The 22029-nt window shown below is 39.5% G+C and overlaps 2 protein-coding genes across 3 annotated transcripts in view; both read right to left on the bottom strand.

Annotated features, from left to right (window-relative positions):
- The window catches only part of si:dkey-163f14.6, an 8522-nt gene extending 2692 nt beyond the window's left edge, over positions 1-5830 (bottom strand). Inside the window, exons 1-4 of the mRNA XM_047822477.1 lie at positions 5102-5830; positions 4702-4869; positions 3227-3391; positions 1602-3068 (exon numbers count right to left, since the gene is read on the bottom strand). Coding sequence (XP_047678433.1) covers positions 1602-3068; positions 3227-3391; positions 4702-4869; positions 5102-5165 — 1864 coding nt within the window. The 5' untranslated portion in view covers positions 5166-5830. The remainder of the gene's footprint in view (positions 1-1601; positions 3069-3226; positions 3392-4701; positions 4870-5101) is intronic.
- ppef1 (protein phosphatase, EF-hand calcium binding domain 1) lies at positions 5826-22029 on the bottom strand. 2 transcript variants are annotated; one of them, XM_047817005.1, is made up of 18 exons: positions 21252-22029; positions 19097-19215; positions 18888-18992; positions 17463-17590; positions 17165-17225; positions 14448-14617; positions 14217-14331; positions 13570-13616; positions 12201-12367; positions 12066-12102; positions 11831-11980; positions 11210-11485; positions 10945-11130; positions 10589-10731; positions 8522-8628; positions 8261-8424; positions 7345-7429; positions 5826-7154 (listed from the first exon to the last, which is right to left on the bottom strand). In XM_047817005.1, exons 2-18 carry the CDS (start codon positions 19149-19151, stop codon positions 6955-6957), a joined length of 2196 nt encoding a protein of 731 aa, XP_047672961.1. In that variant the 5' UTR covers positions 19152-19215; positions 21252-22029; the 3' UTR covers positions 5826-6954. The 2 variants fall into 2 exon arrangements, with proteins under 2 accessions (XP_047672961.1, XP_027024364.1); XM_027168563.2 differs by having other exon boundaries at positions 18888-18932.

Genomic DNA, 22029 nt, shown 5'->3' with positions numbered 1-22029 from the left:
CTATTAGATTTAGATATATACAGTATTAGATGGGGGCCAGTCAATGGTATCAATTTCTTCCATTCCTCAATACTCTCGACACATGACGCCAGGCATTGTCGTGTACCAGAAGGAACACAGGTTTCATGGCAAATGCTAATCGTGCTCAATGGTGCCAGGCATTTAACACAGGGCCCACTAAAGGATGGCAGGCACTAAAGTCACCCTGATGAAGTCTGTTTCTGATTGTTTGGTCAGAGATATTCACACTAGTGGCCTACTGGAGGTCTGGCAGAGCTCATACTGTTCCTCCTTTCACAAAGGAGCAAATATTAGTCCTGCTGATGTGTTAAGGACCCTCTTCGGCCCTGTCCAGCTCTCCTAGAGTAACTGTCTGTCTCCTGGAATCTCCTCCATGCTTTTAAGACTGTGCTGGGAAACACAGCAAACCTTCTGGCAATGGCACGTATTTATGTGCCATCCTGGAACAGTTGGACTGCTCGTGTAACCTCTGTAGGGTTCAGGTATCACCTCATGCTACCAGTAGTGATACTGACCCTAGCCAAATGCAAAACCTGTGAAAAACAGTCAGAAAAGATGAGGACGGAAAAAATGCCAGTGGGATCCATCTTTAAAACCATTCCTTTTTAAGGTTGTCTCATTGTTGCCCTTCTCATGCACCCGTTGTTAATATAATTAACACCAAAGCAGCAAAAACTGATCAACAACCAACGAGATTATAGAAGTTTAACTGACTTAATGCTCTACTGATGATATAAGACTCAAAAAGTACCCCTTTATTTTATTTTTTTGAGCAGTGTATTTATTATTCAGGGATATTTGTAGTTCTGGATTTGTTTTTCATTTTTTGCTGCTGTAACTTCATTTTCCTTTCAAGGTCAATAAAATATGTCTCTCTATCGATATATCTATGAAATATGCATGAGAAAAAGGAGTTTGAAGAGAAAGAGAGGAACTATGTAAACTTTTATACTATATAAGTATAAAAAAAACCTAAAAAAAAAAAAAAACTACACCAATATGTATATAGAGGCTGTGTGGAACCTCTATATATCTGTGATAGAGCTGTTGTAGAAATCATAAACCCCATCATCGCTGACATGCTGGACACAGTAACAGAGAACATTCAGTAAGTATCTGTATACTGTATGTGTGACCCTTAGCTATGTTGGTGTCTAAAGGCTACATATGTGGTGCTGTGGTATAATGTCAATTCCCAGTGACAAGACCATGTATACAGATTAGTTGGTGGTATAATATAATAAAGAAATAGAAGAACAACAGGGTCGGCCATCATACAGTGCCGGTGGAGCAGAGGGAGTTAAGGGCCTTGGTTCAGGAGCCCAACTTTGCAGTGCTTGGGGCTTGCACTTTAATCTTCTGATAAGCAACCCAAAGCCTTAACCAGGTGAACTACCAACAATCCTTGTTAAACATCTTCACATTTTATGAGATTTAGTTCATATTTTATCCTGGCAGAGGAATAAATCTAAAGAGGCTTATGTAAGCAACCTACTATAAACGATGATGAAAAAATGCTTGTGTAATATAAGCTTGGATTGTGCCTTAAGCAAAGTAAGTTCTTAAAAATGGAAGCTTACCGATACACATGGGTGTGACCCCACTCCACTGCCCGTCCTGTAGGCAATAGCTGTACACATCCCCATTGGCCAGTGTGTAACCAGCATAGCAGGCGTATTGTATGTAATGCTTATATTGGAATGGAGCAGGGTTGGGTATTGTATGGAAATAGAACGTTCCATGAGCAGGTAAAGGAGGGTAAGGACACACTGGTCTTCGTTTACTCTGGTGGTGTACTTCAAACCCTGAAATTGTGAAAGTGTTGTCAGTGGCAGAGTCCACTGTCTGGTCCAGCACACTTTTCTTAGCCATTGTGTTTTCCTGATCATGATTACTGATCAAACTTTTTTTAAGACTAGAGCTGAAAGATAATTCTCCATCTATCTGGTCAACCAAAAGTTTATGAGGCTCTGGATGTTCCAGAGCTGCCGTCATGTTACCCGTTGTCCAATGTTTTTGGTGAAGCTTTCTGGTAGTAACAGCTGGAGTCGAGTGTACGAAAGGGTTAAGTGCTGTCGTCAATCCTTCTTTGGTTGCTGAAGTACTCCAAAGGAAATATTCTTTCTCATGCATCCCTGAAGGAACAAGTGGTCCGGAAGTAGTCATAAAAGTTGTTGGAAAAGCTTTTGGTGTAAGTGGCTCATTTTTGGATCCTGCGAGGTGAAGAGAGCTTACTGTAGAGACAGCTGTGCTCACTTCTTCTGTTACCTGTAAAGACTGTAAAATATTTTCATCAGTGGAAGATTCAGTTATGACCATAAAGTTACTAGATATGTCACTATTCTTTAGGATTTCTGTGGACACCGTAGGAGCAGTGTCATGAGTGTTTGAGTGCATTTTGGCATCGCTTAACTCAACTGTTAGACTCATGTCCAAATTAATTTCTTTTGATACATCAATGACTCGTATAGGTGTTATTGGAATTTCATGATGCGTAGGTGTTGTTAAAGTCAGGGAGTTTTCTCCATTATCTTCTCCTGTGGGTGCAGAAGAAAGCATTTGATGTAGGAATTTGGATGTTTGTTCTTGCTGATCACTTATAGTTGAATTGGCCAAGATGCTTGACCGTGTGGGTTTTGATAAAGTAGCAGGAAGCGAAGTGGTGGCTGAGACTGTTGGAGAGTTCTCTAATGTAGCAGGAAGTAGCGGTTGATTGAGGGGATTTGCAAGTTTAGTTGGCCCTTGCATGGTATTCGGTTTCATAATTGTGTCCCCAGGTCGTACAGGTTGTTGCGTAGTGATTTGATCATGCCACAGTCTCTTTAGAAGGTCTGGCTGTTTCTGTGACTTCTTAGACAAATTTCCAGTCAAGTGCAATTTGGGCTGAGAAGCCCCAAGCAGAGAAGATTTTAAAAAGGTCTCTTTGGCAGCTGTGATAGCAACAGCATTAAAATGGTTTTTCAGATCTGACATGTCTTGGTTTAACTCTATACCAGGTTTGTACAAGGATGTTTGCTTCAGCTGGAACAAGTTCATGATGTCTAACTCTGAAAACAGAAGTGATTGTGTTAATTGTTAAATGACTTGCATGAATGAATCTATTACAAAATTATTTGGTAAGTGGCTATAAACTGTCATTAGAAACATGAATGTGTTAAATACCTGGTTTAAGTGCTAGCGCTGTGTTGACTATATATAATCTCACCTTTACACACAGGAGTGCTGCCATTCCAGCTCTTGCCTTTGCAATAGAGCAATGGTGAGCCTGAAAGCCTGAACCCAGTGTTGCAAGTGAATTGGATCAGCGAACCATCAGGTGACATCATGGACGTGCCATGCAGGAGCTTGCCAGGACTAGTACAACCTGGAGCTAGGGTAATGCAGGCACCAGACAAAACAATTTAGCTGACTGACAAAATAAAACAACAAAACATACTACATCACAACAAGCCATCAGACATCACATCAACAACTTCGACAAAACATACTATATCCTTGATATACTAACACACCATATGTATGTCCGTGAAAGAGGTGGATGGTATAAATGGACTAGCTTTTTGAGATAAAATGATAAAATTAGCTTATGGCATGCACCTTCTATCACCAACACATTGAGTTACTTATTAATTATTACATATTACAGTAATACCTCGAGATACGAGTTTAATTCGTTCCGTGACCTTGCTCGTATCTCAAAGCAATTTTCCCCATTTAAATTAATTGAAATGTCATTAATCCGTTCCAGCTCGCAAAAATTCCACTCCTCAATATTGTATAAAAACATACAGTAATAAAAGAGAATGTTCAAAAAAATAAACTGGTTTTACTATAAAGTGGATTATTTCCCTTGGAAATCAGACGACTTGAGCTAACGGAAGATGTGCACGGAGGTTGAGGGAGGAGTAAACAGGTGGAGGAGTTAGGAGGAATTTCATCTCCTACGTACACTTTCACTTTTGTTCACTTACTCGCTACTGTACACTCTTAATGCGACTTTACACTTAAATGCAACTTAACTAAACTTCACTATACAGTATATAACTTCACTACATAAACTTCAATACCCTGGTCATGTTTTTCTATGATTTCCCATTTTAATTCAATAGACATCTTCACAGCATTGTCCTTTACACTCACTTTCTTAGGACCATTGGTTTTAAATGCGATAAAGTTGTACTGTACGCAAATTAAAAGCACAAAATACGAGCACAGCTTTACACAAGTGATAACAAAGCAAGCTACACAAACACTAATTGAGTGAGATGTGGGAAGCTGAGGTGGGGGAAACAGAGCACACGTTGTTGTAGAGGATCTTTGTTTCGGCGGCGGCTCAGATGCTCGTATCTCAAAAATTTGTTTGTATCTCAAGGCAAAAATTTGGTCAAATCACAGCTCGTATCTCAAAAAATTCGTATGTTAATGCACTCGTATCTCGAGGTATCACTGTACTGTACTTGTTAATAATGAATTATTTGCGTCTGTGTGTACTATGCCAATGAAACAGTAATATAATGCACTGATCAGCAATAATAGTTCATAATCAATGCTATTCAATTTTAGTCTCATTTAATATATGTTCATACCATATTACCACTTGGATCTCTAACAAAATCTTGAACTCATACAGTTACATTTGCGTATGTCGATTCTAGTCATTCGCAGGCTGTAACGACTGACCGACACACAGTGGTGGATATCTAGCCCACTGGCCAGACACACAGCTGCTGGTGCGGTGGCCGTGCATCCTGAAGCCTGGGTTACAGCTGAAAGTTACGTACAGTCCGTTATACCGGAAAAATGTCCGGCCATTCTCAAGGTGCCTGAAGCCACTGCAGTCGCTAGCAGCTGAAAAGATACAAGGTGGTTCTAAAATACATCATACACATCCAAAACGCTAAAAAGAACCAAATAGATGAAAACAGAATTAAAGAATAAAAAATTCCAAAATATTTGATGTCAAAATGGAGTACAAGGACTGTGTAAATAAACCCACAGTTTATTCTAATAACAAAACAGGCATATATCTTGACTATAGAGCCTTTTGGCCATATACAGTACCCATTAAACCCCCTCATACCTGAAGCAAAGGCCCAATTCAGAGTAAGCAATGCACGTAGCAGTGTCACTCCAAGAGTCTCCATAGATATCCAGTGTGGCGTTCTGGTATTCCTAGCTTTCAGACTAACAGGAGGAATGTTGTGTAGCTAGCAGGGATGGAATGGCAGTGTAGGGGAGGGTACGAGACAGTAACCACAGCTTCAGACTTCATAGACACACCTCTTGCTACAGAAAGCTGACAATGCAGGATGGAAGAATTAATATGCTTCACGGTTTTTTTTTTTGGAGGAAAGTACACCCATAAAGATACACCCCAAAATGCTTTACATTGACTAAACAATACTTCAAATATATACCAGGTAATGCTGGCTTCCAGTTAGCACCTGGGGCTTTATTTTAGTAAAGCACCTGGGGCTTTATTTTGGGGGGGCAAATATAAATCTTCTTGAAGCTGGTAAAAAGGTGTATGTAAGGAGCTATTGGCGCTGTGTTCTACAGAGATAAACATTACTGTAGGGGAAGAAACAATCTCGTGCCCCTTTGAGACGTCTTAAAGTGTGTTCATGTTCTCTGTTGTGGAATGTGAATGGCTCTTCATTCAAAAAACAGTCTCCTGGACACCCAGGCAGTAAAAACAGGTCAAACTGGGGCTCTGTGTGTTTCTCATACACCATCAATACAGTTTATAATCCAGCGTACATCAGTAATTCATTTATAATGTCAAAGCAATTTGCTTGCACAGCTGATGAAAAACATTTTTTTATTTAAATTTCTCTAAACTTTGCTTACTACTACTATATACAGTCACACAGCTAGACTAAAATATTTTTCATTTTCTTAAACATTTTGTTAAAAGCTTACAGAGAAAACTAAAACTAAGTTAATAACCACATATACATTATTTCTTAAAAAAAAAAAAAAAATCGGTAATTTTACTTAAAGCTAAATTACATTCCCAGTTAGATACAATTGTATATTTCAGTCTTTTAAGATGCCTGTTGTGTGGAATACTGAATTGACTGCATTCTTTTCATGCAAAGTTAATCATAGCAACCTGAAATTTCTGAAGTACGTGTAGAGGTTAATAAATTCATTGTAGATAAATAGTGTTCGATATTATTGCATGTAAAATTCCTAATTGACACCAAAACCATGTTTTTCTGAAAATATTGTAAACCTTTGCTACATTTATTACTAGTAAACATTTTGCACAGCTTAGAATAAATATTCTTAACATTTTAGTGAAGATTTTCTTCATTTTAATTTTGTTTTTCAGACCAAATTAGTTCCTAAAATGAACTTAATCAAGTGCTATTCCCTCACAGCCAAGTCTTTTTTTTCCAATGACTGACGCAATGTAAAAAACTTTATAAAACCCTAATATAAATAAAAAAATCGACTTAATTTTTTTAAAAAAAGTGTTATCAATACCAATATCGATACTGAACAAACGTCCAGGCAAAGTACAAATAAACTTAAAAACTTAACAATGAAAACACACAGAAAATCTGCACTGATTTATCATCTCTCTTAAATCTTACATGCGTCAAATTATTCTTCAGGTATCGATTAGTTTCATGCCTTGTTTAGGTTTTAGATGCACGTTTATTAGAATTTGTTTAAAATTATTTTTAAAGGCGATGAACAGTTTACATCAGTCATAATGACCTTAAAATGTTGGCGATTATAGGAGTATAAAGTCCTTTATTAATATCCACTAAATATCACTGAATCAAACACAGTAGCTCCACAATGCAGTGTTATAGGCTTAGGGTCACATCTGTATTGTTAACTTTCATATGAATTAATATCTGCACTATTGATTAACAGTGTTTTATTTCAGTGTGTTGTCTTAGTATGTGTGTGTGTGTGTCAGCCTTGTTGTTGCTCCTTCATGTCCAGCTTATGTACGACTCGGAAAGCCTCGAGGAACTCGTTGAAATCGATACTGCCGTCCTTGTTGAAATCGATGCTGCGTGCCATGTCTTCGATGGCTCGGTCGTCCACATCCACACTCAAGTGTGAGCTAAAGAGTTTCCACGTGTGGCGGAATTCCTCAATGGATATCTGACCTGCAAAAAGGTGAGGAGCAAAAGTTACCTATAAATGATCAATAATCACTAAGGTGGGTGAACCAAACCAGGTAAAAAAAAAAAAGAAAGGCCTAAACCTAACAAAAATAAGTGATCATTTATAAACTGTAAAACTATAAACTGTAGCAATTTCACTGTCCATTAGCATCATTACAAATGTGATACTTGCCAGAATGGTCCTTGTCGATGATATTGAAGATGATCTCAAGGTCAGTTCGATATCTGTATAAAGTTTCTGCTAAGTTTGGGGCAACCTGTAAGTTGGGGGAGAAAAAAACAAAATAAAACAAGCATTCATTCATTCATTCATTTTCTACCGCTTATCTAAACTTCTCGGGTCATGGGGAGCCTGTGCCTATCTCAGGCGTCTTTGGGCATCAAGGCAGGATACACCCTGGACGGAGTGCCAACCCATCGCAGGGCACACACACACTCATTCACTCACACACTACGGACAATTTTCCAGAGATGCCAATCAACCTACCATGCATGTCTTTGGACCGGGGGAGGAAACCGGAGTACCCGGAGGAAACCCCCGAGGCACAGGGAGAACATGCAAACTCCACACACACAAGGCAGAGGCGGGAATCGAACCCCCAACCCTGGAGGTGTGAGGCAAACCTGCTACCCACTAAGCCACCGTGCCCCCCTAAAACAAGCATTAGTTCTGTTAATGAACCAACAATGAAAGTCTAACTAGGCCACACATATGAAGCTTGTTCAAATTACTAGAATTTTTGGTCTATAAAGTTATAGTGTGGTTAATGTCATCAATGACCTGCTGCTTGTATAATTACAGTATAAAACAGAATGTCAGTAGGTCAAATTCCATAAATAGCCACAGTCTCATACAAACAGTAGGTCATTTACAACTGTAACCAACGCTGATGCTTCCAGAAAGCAGTCCAGAAAAAAATACTTAATAATTGAAACTTTAATACTGTTTAAGAAGTATTTTGTGAGCAGAGAATAAACACACTTATTTGTCTCACAGGACAATGTGGTACAATCATATCATTGGAAAATACATTCATTTTTTTATTCCTTGATTTGAACAAAACAAATGATTCAACAGGATCTGATACCTGTGGCATAGGTTGCCCTGGGCCAATGTTTTCAAAGCATGACTCGTATTCTACACTGCCGTCAGAGGCCAGACGCACAAGTCGTGGTCTTAAAGTACGCCACGGAAGATCCAACCTCAGGATTGATTCCACTACTTGAGCCCATTCATTGGTGGAGATCCTGCCTGTAAATGAGCAGAAAAGGAATTAAGAGGAAAAGGATAGGATAGAAGGGAAAGAAGTGCAGTTATTTATAAGCAGAGTTCAATTCTTTTATCGTACCTGTCTTGTAGATATCGTATTGCTGAAAGGCAGTCATGAGTTCAGAGCGATGGGCAAACAGCTTCTCTTGCAGAGCCTTTAGAGCTGAGCTTTCAGCCACACTGACTCTAAAATGAACAAACATTCAAATTAGAAATATCCACACCTGAAACTGACACTGCACAACATTTGTAAATGCATTAAATACTGAAAAAATAAAATCTCAATTACACAAATGATCAGACAATTATTTTATTTTTATAAGCAGTGCTATTTTTGGATAGAAGCAGTAGAAGCTGGTTAGTGACAACCAATATGTCTATAATCTATAAAACGGGTTTATTAGGATGCCCCTTTGGGCCCCCACCTTTTACTGAACTTCCCAGCTGTGACGACACATATAATGTTCAGGTGCATACAGTTTCCAGAGCTACCAGACACTTTAGCCAGTAAATTCAAGCATTCCTTATGGATCAAGAAAGTCCTATTGGGGATCAGTCTATCTGTAGTTTGATCTAATCTTTCCTTAGATCTTGACAAGTCTCCAGCTTCTGCCACTACAGTGTGATGCTGCCACCACTATGCTTCACTTTGGGAATATAATTGACTGTATGACTTCACATTAAGGTTAAAGTGTTGGTCGGTGAGACAACAGAATATTGTTTCTTACGGCCTCCAGGCACTTTTTTGGCAAACTCCATGTGTGTGTGTGCTGCAGCTTGAGCTGAATGATGGCAGCTAATATATTCCTAAGGACATTACACAAGTCTGTACTAGAGGCTTTCGGCCAAGTACATTTCCATCAATTTCTTTCTTTTGTAAAATCTAACCTATTTAGCATAGACTACAGGATACATAACAGAGGAAAGTCATCTGTCACTTATCCTGTAATGAAACACTTCAGACCCCGTAGGACAAATCAAATCAACAAGTGAAAAAGTGAATTAAATAAAAGATTGCAAGCAAGATTTGGGTGGATGTTATACTGCATGCATGAGAAATCTTAAGCTTAATTTATATGGACTGAATTGTTCCTATGATATTGTATGATCTTGCCATAGCAGATGAAAATCCCACCAGCAATATTGATACGGAAACGTCGTGACGGAACTTACTCAGAAGTTCAAGGAAACATTTGTGCCTTTACAAAGAAGACTAAGACCGAAAGACAAATGTCACATAGTTCAAGTGGTCCTGCTGTAGGTGAGATGAGAAAGCTCCTTAAACAGAAAAGACTTACAGTAAATGGCTGACAACTCAGCAGTAAATGAGCAACCGGATCAGAGTAATGCATACAGGATGCAAAAGATAACTTTGCCGAACTATGCTCTAAAATCTCAAGCAATACGCTTTCTGATGGAAAATGCACACTTGGTGTACTCGCCCATGCAAAGTGTAAAAAAAAACAAAAAAACAAGGTGGCCACCTGCTGTCTGGAATGGAGTATTACAGAGGGTTAGAACCAGAATAAACGTCGCCATTGTAGTGATGAATTTGTAGATGAAATTCAACCAAGACCTCTCAAAACTGGACACAGAGGAGGAGCACTGATGTTGACAGGTGGTACAACGGCATCCCGGATCTTTGTTGACTCAAATCTACTTATAAGCTACATTCCTATGATGTGCTTTCATGAAAAATTAAGACTCAAGATTCCTGGATGCAGCCATCAGTGAAGATAAGCAATGCCTGGATTGATAGCACCAGCATGGACTGTTATTGGTAACTGGATTAAAAGCTCTCCAGACCATGAAGCAGTTCTTGGGGGAATAGACTCCCCTTCCCTCAGGTCACTATTAGCACTAATACTAATGTGCTCTAATGTAATGTAAACAAACATAAGGTTGTAGTGAATGCGAGAGTAGAAATTAAATCCATTATGAAGGTGACAGTATACATTCATAACAAGCTGAGTCTTAATCTTATGACTGCTCATATTGTGGTGTAGTAGAGTCAACACTAAAGTTGAGGTTTGGTACTGTATGTGCCATTATAAACAGGAGGGTAGAGTCTAGCCACAAACCCACAAAATGGTTCATAAGCTAATGTACTTTAGTGGTCAGTTGGACGCAACCACCCAGAATATACCTCTGTTGCAAAGTCAGCTTCCTGGTGCTACGGCTCACTTGATACTGGAAGAAACGTGGGATCAGATCGGGACCCAGCTTTATGTATGCACCACGATTACTGCCCTCCTCGTAGTAGTTGGATGCCGAGAAAATAGTGATTACCTTTAGAAAAAAAAATCATTATTGTAAACAAATATGTCCAGGACTGTTTCTTGATTTTTGTACCAAATAATGAAAACAAATCTGAGATCATAAATCTTGTTTGCTATTTCAGCATATATGCTATATTCACAAATAAAACAAACATACCACGATATACCCCAAAACAGTTTGCATTTGTTATACAGTATCGATCTACTGCCTTAAGCATCTGACCTGTCCATCATGACAGAGCTCATAGCCCTCCTGCTTGCATTCATGTGATCGAATAAGTAAGCACATGCCGTGCTTCTCAAGGAGCCGCCTTGTGACATCAGGCCCGAAGTAGCATCCTCCTCCACGGAACGAGTTCGGACTGCATCCGTTCTGGTTCTTTGGGTCGCTCCACAACACATCCACAATCTACAGCATCAGAAATGACTGAAATTTCTTCTGTAGTATTTATATTTATAGATGTTTACACTTCGATAACATGACTTACCTGCTTCCATTCCATCTCTTCTCTGGGTGCCTCAGGCAGAGCGAGGGACACTATAGAGTCGAGGAAAGGAACTTGGAGTATGTCAGCAGGGCTAGGGAGTTTGGGTGATGGGGGAGCACGCCACGATCGTCGGGGTGAGCACACTGAGGAGGAGGACGACGACGAAGAGCTGCTGCTCTGCCAGGTGAGGCGGCTCTTCCTCTTGCGCTTCCCCTCGTCACTGCAAACACGCAAGTGGTCCAAACTACACTTGGGCAGCCGCAAAGCTGACTTGACCTAAAGAGAGCAGGGTTTTAATGTAAGAGTGTAAAACAATATTCAATGTAAAGATAAAGATGTCTGTATCAAATTTTACACAAAACAGTAATGTTATACTAACCGGAGTCTTTGTATCTCCATTTCATCCCTCAGGACCACCATGTTTAAACACCTGGACATCATGGTGGCTCTGAAGGGTGAAATGGAAGGTTCTGGAAATGGAGATACAAAGACTCCTGCGTATTGCTTCAGTGCTCAATAATAAAAATGATAATAAGGGGTTTATTGTACAAGGGCTAAATGGCACAGTTATCATAAAAAAATTATTAATTGATAATTTACATTCTCAGGACTTCGACTCACCTTGTGTCTTTCGACAGAGCTCAGAAAGTCCAAGTCGGTTTCATCTGAGATGCCGCCATGAACAATGAGGACTTTGTTATCGATGATCGTCGCAATTGGGAGCAGGCTGAAGACGTCTTGAAGGAGCTGGAGGATTTCTCTTCCGTGGGTCTGAAGACAAATTCAAACCAAAATAATTCCACTGGATGGAACTTGAGTAACTAAATAAAATAAAGTGAATAGAAAAAGAAATGACCTTGTACTTCTGCATCACCTCTTTTGTAAAGCCGTATCTGAAAGAGGACAAATAGGTGTGGCCTTGAAATGTTTTAAACAGCACATAATTGTCAATATGATGAATAGGACTTAGGAAATGAGGTTGTTCTTCTACCGCAGGTTCATGATGTGATCCTCGTGGTTGCCTCGGTTGAGGTGCATGTGATCTGGATAGAGAAGCAGAAAGGCGAATAGGATGATGATAATTTCCATGGACTTCTTTCCACGGTCCACAAAGTCCCCATTGAAGACGTAGGGGTTCTCAGCAGATGGCAGACCATTCTAGAAAGAGAAAAAAGAGCAGAATATTATAAGATTTTAAGGAACAATACGGACATACCAAGAGTGCTCAAATTTCAATATATACAGTATGTACTGTACTGAAAAAAATAATAATGTACAAAAGGGCTAAACTGGTAGGTGAAACTGAGCAAAGGGTTCTAGAGGAACTGAGATTTCCACTGCTTTCAGGGAGCATGTGATGCTTGCTATATAATATTAGAAGCTTTATATACATTATCAGCTGGTTGTAACTTGGTGAAAATGCTCCAATGTAATCAATATCCATGTGCAGTTGTATTAGTAGGTGGGGCACAGTGGCTTAGTGGTTAGCACGTTCGCCTCACACCTCCAGGGTTGGGGGTTCGATTCCCGCCTCCACCTTGTGTGTGTGTGGAGTTTGCATGTTCTCCCCGTGCCTCGGGGGTTTCCTCCGGGTACTCCGGTTTCCTCCCCCAGTCCAAAGACATGCATAGTAGGTTGATTGGCATCTCTGGAAAATTGTCTGTAGTGTGCGAGTGTGTGAGTGAATGAGAGTGTGTGTGCCCTGCGCTGGGTTGGCACTCCATCCAGGGTGTATCCTGCGTTGATGCCCGATGACGCCTGAACTGAGAAGTTCGGATAAGCGGTAGAAAATGAATGAATGAATGAGTTGTATTACTCATTAATATACGAGTTGTAATAGTTATTCTATTTTGAGTATACATTTGTTTATATTTATATCACAGTGCTGTTGAATTCTCAATTTAAAAAAATGATGAAGGTTTTAATAAGCGGTAGGTTGGTGGTGGTGGTGGTGGGGGCACAGCTTGGAGCTACTATCTTAAATGATATCATGAAATTGTTTTGGGGACTAAACATGACTATAAACTGGAAAAAAAAAAGGTACAATGTGTGGTACATAAATAAATGAAAAATTCGAATTATTGCTTATGACCAGAACTAAATAAAACCTCCAGCCTAACATTAACACCTAAAATGTTAAGCAGCTCATGAAAAGAGTAAACTCTCTTCGTTTAAGGATGATGATTGTGTAAAGTGAAAACATTATCGGATAAACAACTTATGATACATAACTTATTATACATACATGGATCAGTAGAGGGCGCTAATAGCAATCGCACAATAAGGATTGGATGAGTACAAATAGGTGGGATTATGAATGTTAGGGGGATTAAACACACAGACGCAACCAAAATTATTACCTTATAGAATATCAGGAGCAAGTCGTCTAGTCTTCCATGTAGGTCACCTGCAGTGAAAATGCAGAGGATTTTACATGCTTTTCGGAGAGATGTAAAATAATAAACCCTGACATAATGACAAACAAAATAAATGAATCATGCTGCAGTTTGAGGTCTCATCATTTCTGTCACATTCTGTCTATCAGAGTTCTTGACATTTTTGTCTGATTTGATGATAGTCAGTACTACAGCAAGTTTGTGCAAGGAAACAGCAGTAGATTTGCAGAAGCAGCAAAGACATTACATGCTCATAATAAACCACTTATTAGCATCCGAACGCGGTTCATTCATATCTGAATAAGCATTTAGTTCTGAGCGTTAATGTGAAGAGAGAGAGAGAGGAATATATGTATATAAAAAACGGTTCATGTTTACAGAAATCAAATGCAAAGTTTTCATGTCGAAATGCTTGCAATAAAGGAGGCCATTAAGGTGCAAAGTGCTTAGGAAAGTGCTGCGTAAATACACACTTCATTTGGGAGACACTTTTGCACGTGCCCGCGTTCATAACGAGGAAACTGGGCTCAGAGTACAGTGGCTTCAAATCGTTAGCATGGAACCTGGAAAGCACAGAACACACGCCGAATGAGGGCGAGGTTTGAACTTACCGCAGATGGTGATTTCCTTGGCGTAGGACGACGACAGGTAAATGACGTTTGGCATCTGTTTTAGAAACTTCTGCGTCTCGTGAAGTAACTGCAGCACGTATTTGGCATGGAGAATCTAGGGAGAAGAAATACAACACAAGACATTATAATAATAAAAGAAAACAAATAAAAAAAGAGCTACTAAACTCAGGACAGGACCTCTCATGGGGCTAAAGCTGCATTGTGTTGTACCTGCTGCTCCTTGAAGGCACTGAGCAGGGTGTTGGTATCGGTGACGCTCAGGGGGAAGGAGAGGCGAGGGCCGCTGTACGACTCAGGAACAGCGATCTGCTCGTACTTGTAGTGTCGGAGTTCCTCTGTTACTGGGTCTAGCGCAGGGTCCAGCAGGTGAGAGATCAGATCTGGACGAAATAGCATTTAATAATACTTTTTAAAATGGCTTTTTGTGGATATATTTTTAAGAGCAACCACAATAACAGAAAAACACCTGGTAGCTCGCTATTTTGACACACTAGAATGCAGTATGTTTAACAAGAAGGTGTCAGGGGATTCAGCCAAAGGTAGAGAGCTACACTCCATCTCATTGTTCACTCAATATCTAGTTAGTGAAGCTACAGACTGGGCAAGAATGAAATCAGCCCCAGCTTCTGCTGCTTCATACTGTACCATACTGCCAATTTTCCATACGATTGTGTTGCTATTGCACTTGAATCCATAAAATTATAAGTCATTTGTAACAACAATTAACACGGTCTGGATATCACTTTTATCTATTTTTTTTCCCTTTGAAAAAGAAAGAGGCCTTGGCCCTGCTAGTCCGTTTTTACCTGTCAGATGTGCTAATATAAATCTATTGTTATACTAGCTATTGTCCTATTTGAATGATCTAAAATCCTGGGTATTGTTTTCTCAGAGCAACAGCCTGTAAGAGTGAGATGCAACATGACCATTACACACACACACACACACACACACACACACACACACGTCTGAATGGCTGCTACACTAATTATGCACTGAGATTTGGAGCTATTGTCTCAATTGTGCCCTTCGTGAACATGTAAATGTGCAACTGTGTCGGCCTGATTTTATTCTAAAAAGGGTCCAGACATCACGGACAGCTGTTCCTACAGGAGGAAATGCTCACATCCATGCTGATCTTGCTGCTTATGTAAGCACAAGTGTGTCCAACAAATATGGAGGATTATGGCCACTGGTTTGAGCTGAATTATACAGTATGGTGATCCTGTTAAACTTCTGAGAGTCAGATGATTTCCTCTGGGTTCTCTGGCTGTCAGTAGAGACCTGGCTATGATACATTTCCTCTGGGTGTGAATATGTGTGTGCGCACATGTGTATGCATTCCAAGGTGTTAATTTTTTCCATAATTGAGTTCATAAAAACTTGGAATCATTGCATGAGGCCATTTGTTTCTGTGGTGAAGAAAATGCTGTGTATTTCTGTCAGATTTTTTCCCGCACCAATTATTTCATCAACATAATTATCGTTCAGATTCCGAACATCTAGTATTTCGGGTCCGTTCTCTGATCGCCTGGAGAGCATCCTGGATATCTGGTAGGCTTTGTGTGTGGTTCCTTTTTTTTTTTTTGGATAAGCTTGAGTTAATTGTCTGCTTGATGCATTTCTGGCACAACAGCACAGCTCAAAGTGGTATCTCCTTGTGTTGCTAAGCAACTGTGTCCCTCCATAGTAAATGTTTTAAACCATTAGGATAGGTGCATGATGGTTAAAAGGGGCTCTGCTCGTTTGATATGAAAGGATAGAAAGCTAGGGGCTGAAATGTGAGAAAGAGGAGTTGATGGATGAAAGAAGATCAAACACGCTGTTAGGATATAAACAGAATTAATTAAAAAAAGTTTGACAAGTTTGCAGTGAAAGTGTATAAAGTGATTTGACCAAAATGGACGCATTAACTACTGTATATAAGCAAAGTGCTCCTGGAGCCTGTAAAGCTTCCTTACATATCCATGAAAAGTCCATGTTGTAATTGCTGGAAATTTGTTGGCTGTAATCTATTGCTCCCTGAAAGCTGAGTGAAATCTGGATTTTAACACCAGTTTTTTTTTTTTTTAACACCTTTACTGTTGTAGAGCCAAGAACACCAACACAGCCACCACTGAAAAACTCAGAATGATCTAAAGCAAACCTGGAGTGGATTTCTTTCTGGCTTGGACCTTATATCATTACAGCCTCAGCTTCCGTATACCAGTGACAGTCGAGTCCCTCTAGATTTCATGTACCTTGGGCCCAATTTATTGCAGCCAACTTCACTCACACATCATCAGCAGTGACAAAACGTCATCAGCAGAGAGCGAGAAGGCACACGGGAAAAACCATAGCGGAAGGAACAAACATGAAAAAAGGTGGATTACTTTCTCAAACACTGATTATTATTAACCCATCGAATCTGGAGAGAATATTGGATCAGAACATAAACATAAATGTGTTTGGTCTACAGGAGGAGGGATAATTCTTTATACAGACTTTACTGAGAATGAAATATGGAATACTTCTTCTCCAATGGAAGTACAGGAAGCATCAAGCATAGCATCACTAGTTTTCAAAATGCTCTTAAAGCATCCCACTGTAGTCTCGAGGTCCTGATCCCAGACCACATAAAAGGAGCATAATGTGGTTTTCAGCTGTTCCGGTTCCGTCCACATGAAGGTTTGACACGTTACTGTAGTCTTCCTGTTAGCTTAGACCAGTCTATACTGTATGTTCTCTTCTGATCTCTCTGGATGTTTTTCCACACAGTTCTTTAAAAAATCTCCAGGCTCTTTTTGACATGAACAAAACCTGAAGCTGTATGATTCTACACCTCATGCTGCTGCTACGTGATTGGCTGGATGCATGAATGAGCAAGGGTGCGTTGGTGTGCGTACAAATGAACGTACAGGTGTGTTTTTTTTAGTGCATTTCAGTACCTGGTCCGTTCCCACTGAGCTGTTTGAAGTTATCCAACATGAAGCTGAAGAAACTGGAAAGCTTTAGAAAAAAAAAAAGGAGCTTCTATGAAATGATTATTTAATAAGCCATATTATCATTGGTTTGGTATTAAATTCATTTAAGTTACAGAACTGCAGTGTTTTATGACAATTTAAAACTGTCCCATTGAAGAAACTGTTATACTGGGTTGTACAGTGATTTTATATACATTTTCTTCCAAACAAACCTATAAACTTAAGAAATGATTTGAGATGGCATTGTTGTTTTTTCCCTTACCTGCAGCTGGTCTTGTTCTCCTGCATACTCTATGGACTGGAAGATGTTCCACGTGTAACGTCTCCTGATCTCGAGCCGTGCGATGTAACGCCGGTACCAGCGCTGGATCAGTATGGCAGCTTTCATCACTATATAACAGAAAATAACACAAGTGATAAGTAACCCACTATTCACAAGAAATCAAACTAAAGTTGATGAAGGATTGCAGTGGCATGACACATGACCATATTAAAAGACCAGTCGCACCACAGTGTTAGCACAACGTTAGGTCAGAACTCCTATATGATATACTGTACATTACAGCATAGTAGAATTCTTTTCTTCACATAACCCAACTGAGAAGGTTGGGGTCAGAGTGCAGGGGCAGCTATGATACAGCGCCCCTGGAGCAGGGAGGGTTGAGGGCCTTGATCAAGGGCCCAGCAGTGGCAGCTTGGCTGTGCTGAGCCTTGAACCCCGATCCTCCGATCAACAACCCAGAGCCTTAACCACTTGAGCCACCACTGCCCCTAACAGAGCCACTGCCCCTGTTCCTATTTTCAGATCATTGTAACATGTAGTATAAAAAACACCAACATCAATTAATGTAAGGCCACTTAAATCTTTCAAAACATGCTGGAGTGCAGTAGTACTGCTAAAAATAGGCAAAGCCTCTGGAGACTGGCATCATGGCTGCTAATTAAAGATGTGCTGAAAGAGTTGCTGAGAGTGCAGGAAGGGATAAAAAAAAAAATGCGATGGGTCGATTTTCGTAGCCTCTATTAACCTCAGAGGAAGTCAAGGTGGGCTCCATGTTATACCCCACCACAACATTCACCGTAGTATTAATTCAATACATTACATTTCAAACTTTATACACTACAGATACAGACCAAGAGCTTCAGTTTATATTCACATCATACATCAGAAAAAAGAAAAGGTCTGATCTCTTTGACATTAACTGAAACATGGGTGTTGGTACAGTAGCAGACGAAACTGCTGATCTCACACAGAGTTTCTGTAGTTTATACAGAATGGTGCAAAAAAAACATCCAGTAAGCAGCAGGTCTGCAAGCTAAAAAAGTTTGTTGAGAGAGATCAGAGGAGAATTGTAAATCAGTTACTCTTTACAACCGTGCTGGGGAGAAAAACACATCAAATGTTGAGTTGGAACAGCAGAAGTGCACATCAGGGTGTCATAAGTCATGTCATGAGTGATTATATGAGTTACTATATCCTTTTGAAACACTCAAAACAGTCTCTCTGGCATCAATCATTCACGCCACAATCGCAATCACAGATCAGAGTTTTTCCACATTCTGATGTTTGATGTGAACATTAACCGAAGCTCTTGATCTGCTGCATGACCGACTAAATGGATAACTACATAAACCTGTATGTGTTCCTATTAAAGTAGACATAACCTAATGAAGGCCAAGTGCTTACCCAGTATCGGGCTCGGAGGCTTGACCATCAACTCTGCATGAGGAGCTAGAGGAGGATCAAAAAGTTTTTTGGAAAAAAGTGCACGTGAGCTCCTTTGAGAGTTCACTAGAGAGAGGACAATGATGAAGATTCACACGTACATGAGCAAAGATATAACGTTACTTGAAGTGCTGTCTAAAAAAAAAAAACCTTAAAAAATGTCTACTCACGGATTTCTGACGGCTTTCCTTGGTTCTCTGTGGATACTGAAGCGCCACAACCCATAATGGCACCATGAATGTTTTCTGTCTGATCATGTGTCTTTGCGATCGCAAAACTAGGAAAACAGCTTAGGGATAGATAAACAGATGGATAAGAAAATATTTAGGAATAGATAAACACTTAAATATATCAGTATTATTCCAACAGCACTGCTGAATTCTTCAACCAGACTGTTCCACTTCCAGCTGAAAGCCAAATCAGAAGTATGGTTTAATACGTGCCTATTGTAATGGCGTGGTACTGTTGGTGTTCCCTGGAAGGAGTCTCCAATGTCAGTGTTTTGTATCACTGAGATAAAGCGGTTAGTATCTCCGTCATCCCGGTCACTGATTTCTCATTAATAATAATAATAATAAGTAAATGAAAGCATGTGTGCTGTTACCACTATTCAGAATAAAAAGGACACATGATCCATAATTGATTTTATGTATGTTAAGTGCTTTTCAAATGACCCTTGACTGCCTTTATTTTAAGAGTAGCTTAAACTTAGTGTGAGTCAGAGAAAAGAGGCAGAAAAATGTAGACTGGCTTCTAAATCAAGTACATGCTATTGATCTGTAATCCATCAATCATTTCTCATGTTTAGCCAACTGCCATGCCATACCACATTACATACCACTGGAATTATAACCCATGGCACTTCTGGGCACTTTTCATCCACTATTTGATTAACAGCGTGGTTTCAGACATGCAGATGTTCCTGAAGTGCCACTTTTGCAGGCTAATTAACATGAAAATGTAAGGGCTGATAAAATATTGCTGTACAAGAGTGTATAAGTGTAGGTTATGAAACATTCAAAGCAATTCGACTAAAACCGGACAGTCTAAGATTGGAAAACAACCAGCTGCCCAGTTTTGCCGTGTTGCCTCAGATTCCTGTTCATGGCTCTCAGGAGCAGAGCCTGCCAAGGTCTTTGTGCTGTTGCTGCTCAGCTACCTTGAGGTTAAATAAATGATAAAGTAAAAGCACATGGAATAGCCACAGAAAAAAATGCAAAGAAAGTGGAAGGAGAGAAAGCATGTGTGATTCAATGTTGATGCAAGGAAAGGAAGAATATAGAGTAGATAATGAAGATACAATGAACTCTTTTCCACAGAGGAATTTATTTATTTATTTGCGTACATGCTTTTCCACTGCCCTAAATTTCTGAGGATGTTTTCGGGTATTTATAACATATTTGGACTGCAGACCTGGCAACCCCGGGAAAAGATTTTAGCTCTTCTCACAGAATGACAACAGGAAATATTATTATTCTTGCTATAATAAAAAGTACAAACAATCTAAAGAAACAAACCTGTAGCATCCATTTAAGGTAAAAAGTTGTTTAATAAAACTGAGCAAAAAATTACTCTTAAATTACTCTTATTAAAATAAAGTCTAATTAATATAGCAAATTTAAATTTTATAGATCTACTTAGAGTAAACCATTTCACGTACAAATTATTCAAACGTTTTCAAAATAAAGAACAAATAAATACATAAAATTAATGTATAAAAAAGTGAGTAAAATAATGTACCTAATTATAATTATAGAAATCTATTATAACTATGTACAAGCAATTTTTTTTTTATATAACAAACCAACCAAGCAACTAATGCATTTGGAGTCTTGTGCGCAAAGTTTGTACAGTTTCATCAGAAGTTAATTTACATTTGATATTTTCCCCTCAAACACGTCTTTCAGTACATCATCTGTCCATTAAATACTTTAACCCTAAAGACAAGTTGAAGCCTAAAGAAGCATAACTTCGGGCTGAATTCCAAATGAGAACATGTTCCCTATACAAGTGCACTATTTATATTATAAGCTTGTATTAAATAATATCTACAGTAACCACTAGATCATGTCAAAATATTTAAAAATAAAACAAAGCCGCTTCACAGTTGGTGTCGTCTATATGTTTACACTTTACTTTTGATCTGAGCTTCAGTTTTGCAGACACTTTCAAGAGCACTACATATCTAATAAGACTCTGTTTGGGATTCAGCTCCAGCAGGACCGATGCGCATCAGTTACGATTGAAACATTAACGTGCCATTTTATTATGAATAACGCAACGACGGACAGAATGAATCGAAGTAGATTGAAAATCGGTACATACCGTCTTCGGGGTGACGTACACGCTATAGGTGTGAGAGCGAAAATGAAAACGGAAGCGCGGCGACTCTCGCACGCGTACAGACGATGACTAAAGCGCGCGCGTCATTGCCAGCGTTTGCGCACGACTTTGCAACCCAGAGGATTAAACGTGTGGAAAAGATTAACATACAGATGCAGCTCTGTGAATAAACAGCACACTGAGTGTAGGTTCAGATACGAGGACAATTTAGGGTTCCACGATTCAGATCACTTTAAAAAGTGCAATAGTGTGCATGAGGTGCAAAAAGTAGTACGTGGCTAAGAAACTCTTTACGTTTAAGATGTTTTTTGTTTGTGTTTACATGGCCAACCTGACAATTATATATACACACCACAAAGCGTGTTACTTTTAAAAAGAAAAACCTGCTGCACTTGACCATTGTTTGGTTTATACTGGTTTAGACTTACCAGTAAACAACCATCACTGATGCAAGATTTGAGCAAGCTGATGTACGTTTATTCGTTTTTTAATATTCAAACCGACTTTTTGTTATAACCTAACACGTGGGCAAATATTATCTTGCACTGCAGGGATGTAGACGTCCTAGTTGTAATGGAGGTACCAACAGATGCTGACTATGGAACATCTTTACCCAACACAGGACCCCTGTAGTGTAGGGCTGCACATTTTCCACTGGAATGGCGCCCTAGTGTGCGCGCAACACTTTCTGCCACAGGGTCGTCGCAGAGAGCACTTGTGCAACAATGGATCACTAAACCTCATCATCAAACCACACTAC

This window comes from Tachysurus fulvidraco, chromosome 1 (assembly GCF_022655615.1).
Source record: "Tachysurus fulvidraco isolate hzauxx_2018 chromosome 1, HZAU_PFXX_2.0, whole genome shotgun sequence".
Taxonomy (NCBI): Eukaryota; Metazoa; Chordata; class Actinopteri; order Siluriformes; family Bagridae; genus Tachysurus; species Tachysurus fulvidraco.
The sequence above is the reverse complement of the archived record's forward strand: the minus strand, read 5'-3'. Positions and strand labels throughout refer to the sequence as shown.

Bases quoted from the DNA above. Each gene is read 5' to 3' on its own strand.
- ppef1 (XM_047817005.1), bottom strand. From the start codon at position 19,151: ATGGGTTGTGGCGCTTCAGTATCCACAGAGAACCAAGGAAAGCCGTCA. The intron at 13,617-14,216 runs GTAAGTTCAAAC...TTTTCACTGCAG, and splicing joins CAAGGAAATCACCATCTGCG to GTGACCTACATGGAAGACTA. The intron at 7,155-7,344 runs GCAAGTATCACA...ACCTTTTTGCAG, and splicing joins CATCGACAAGGACCATTCTG to GTCAGATATCCATTGAGGAA.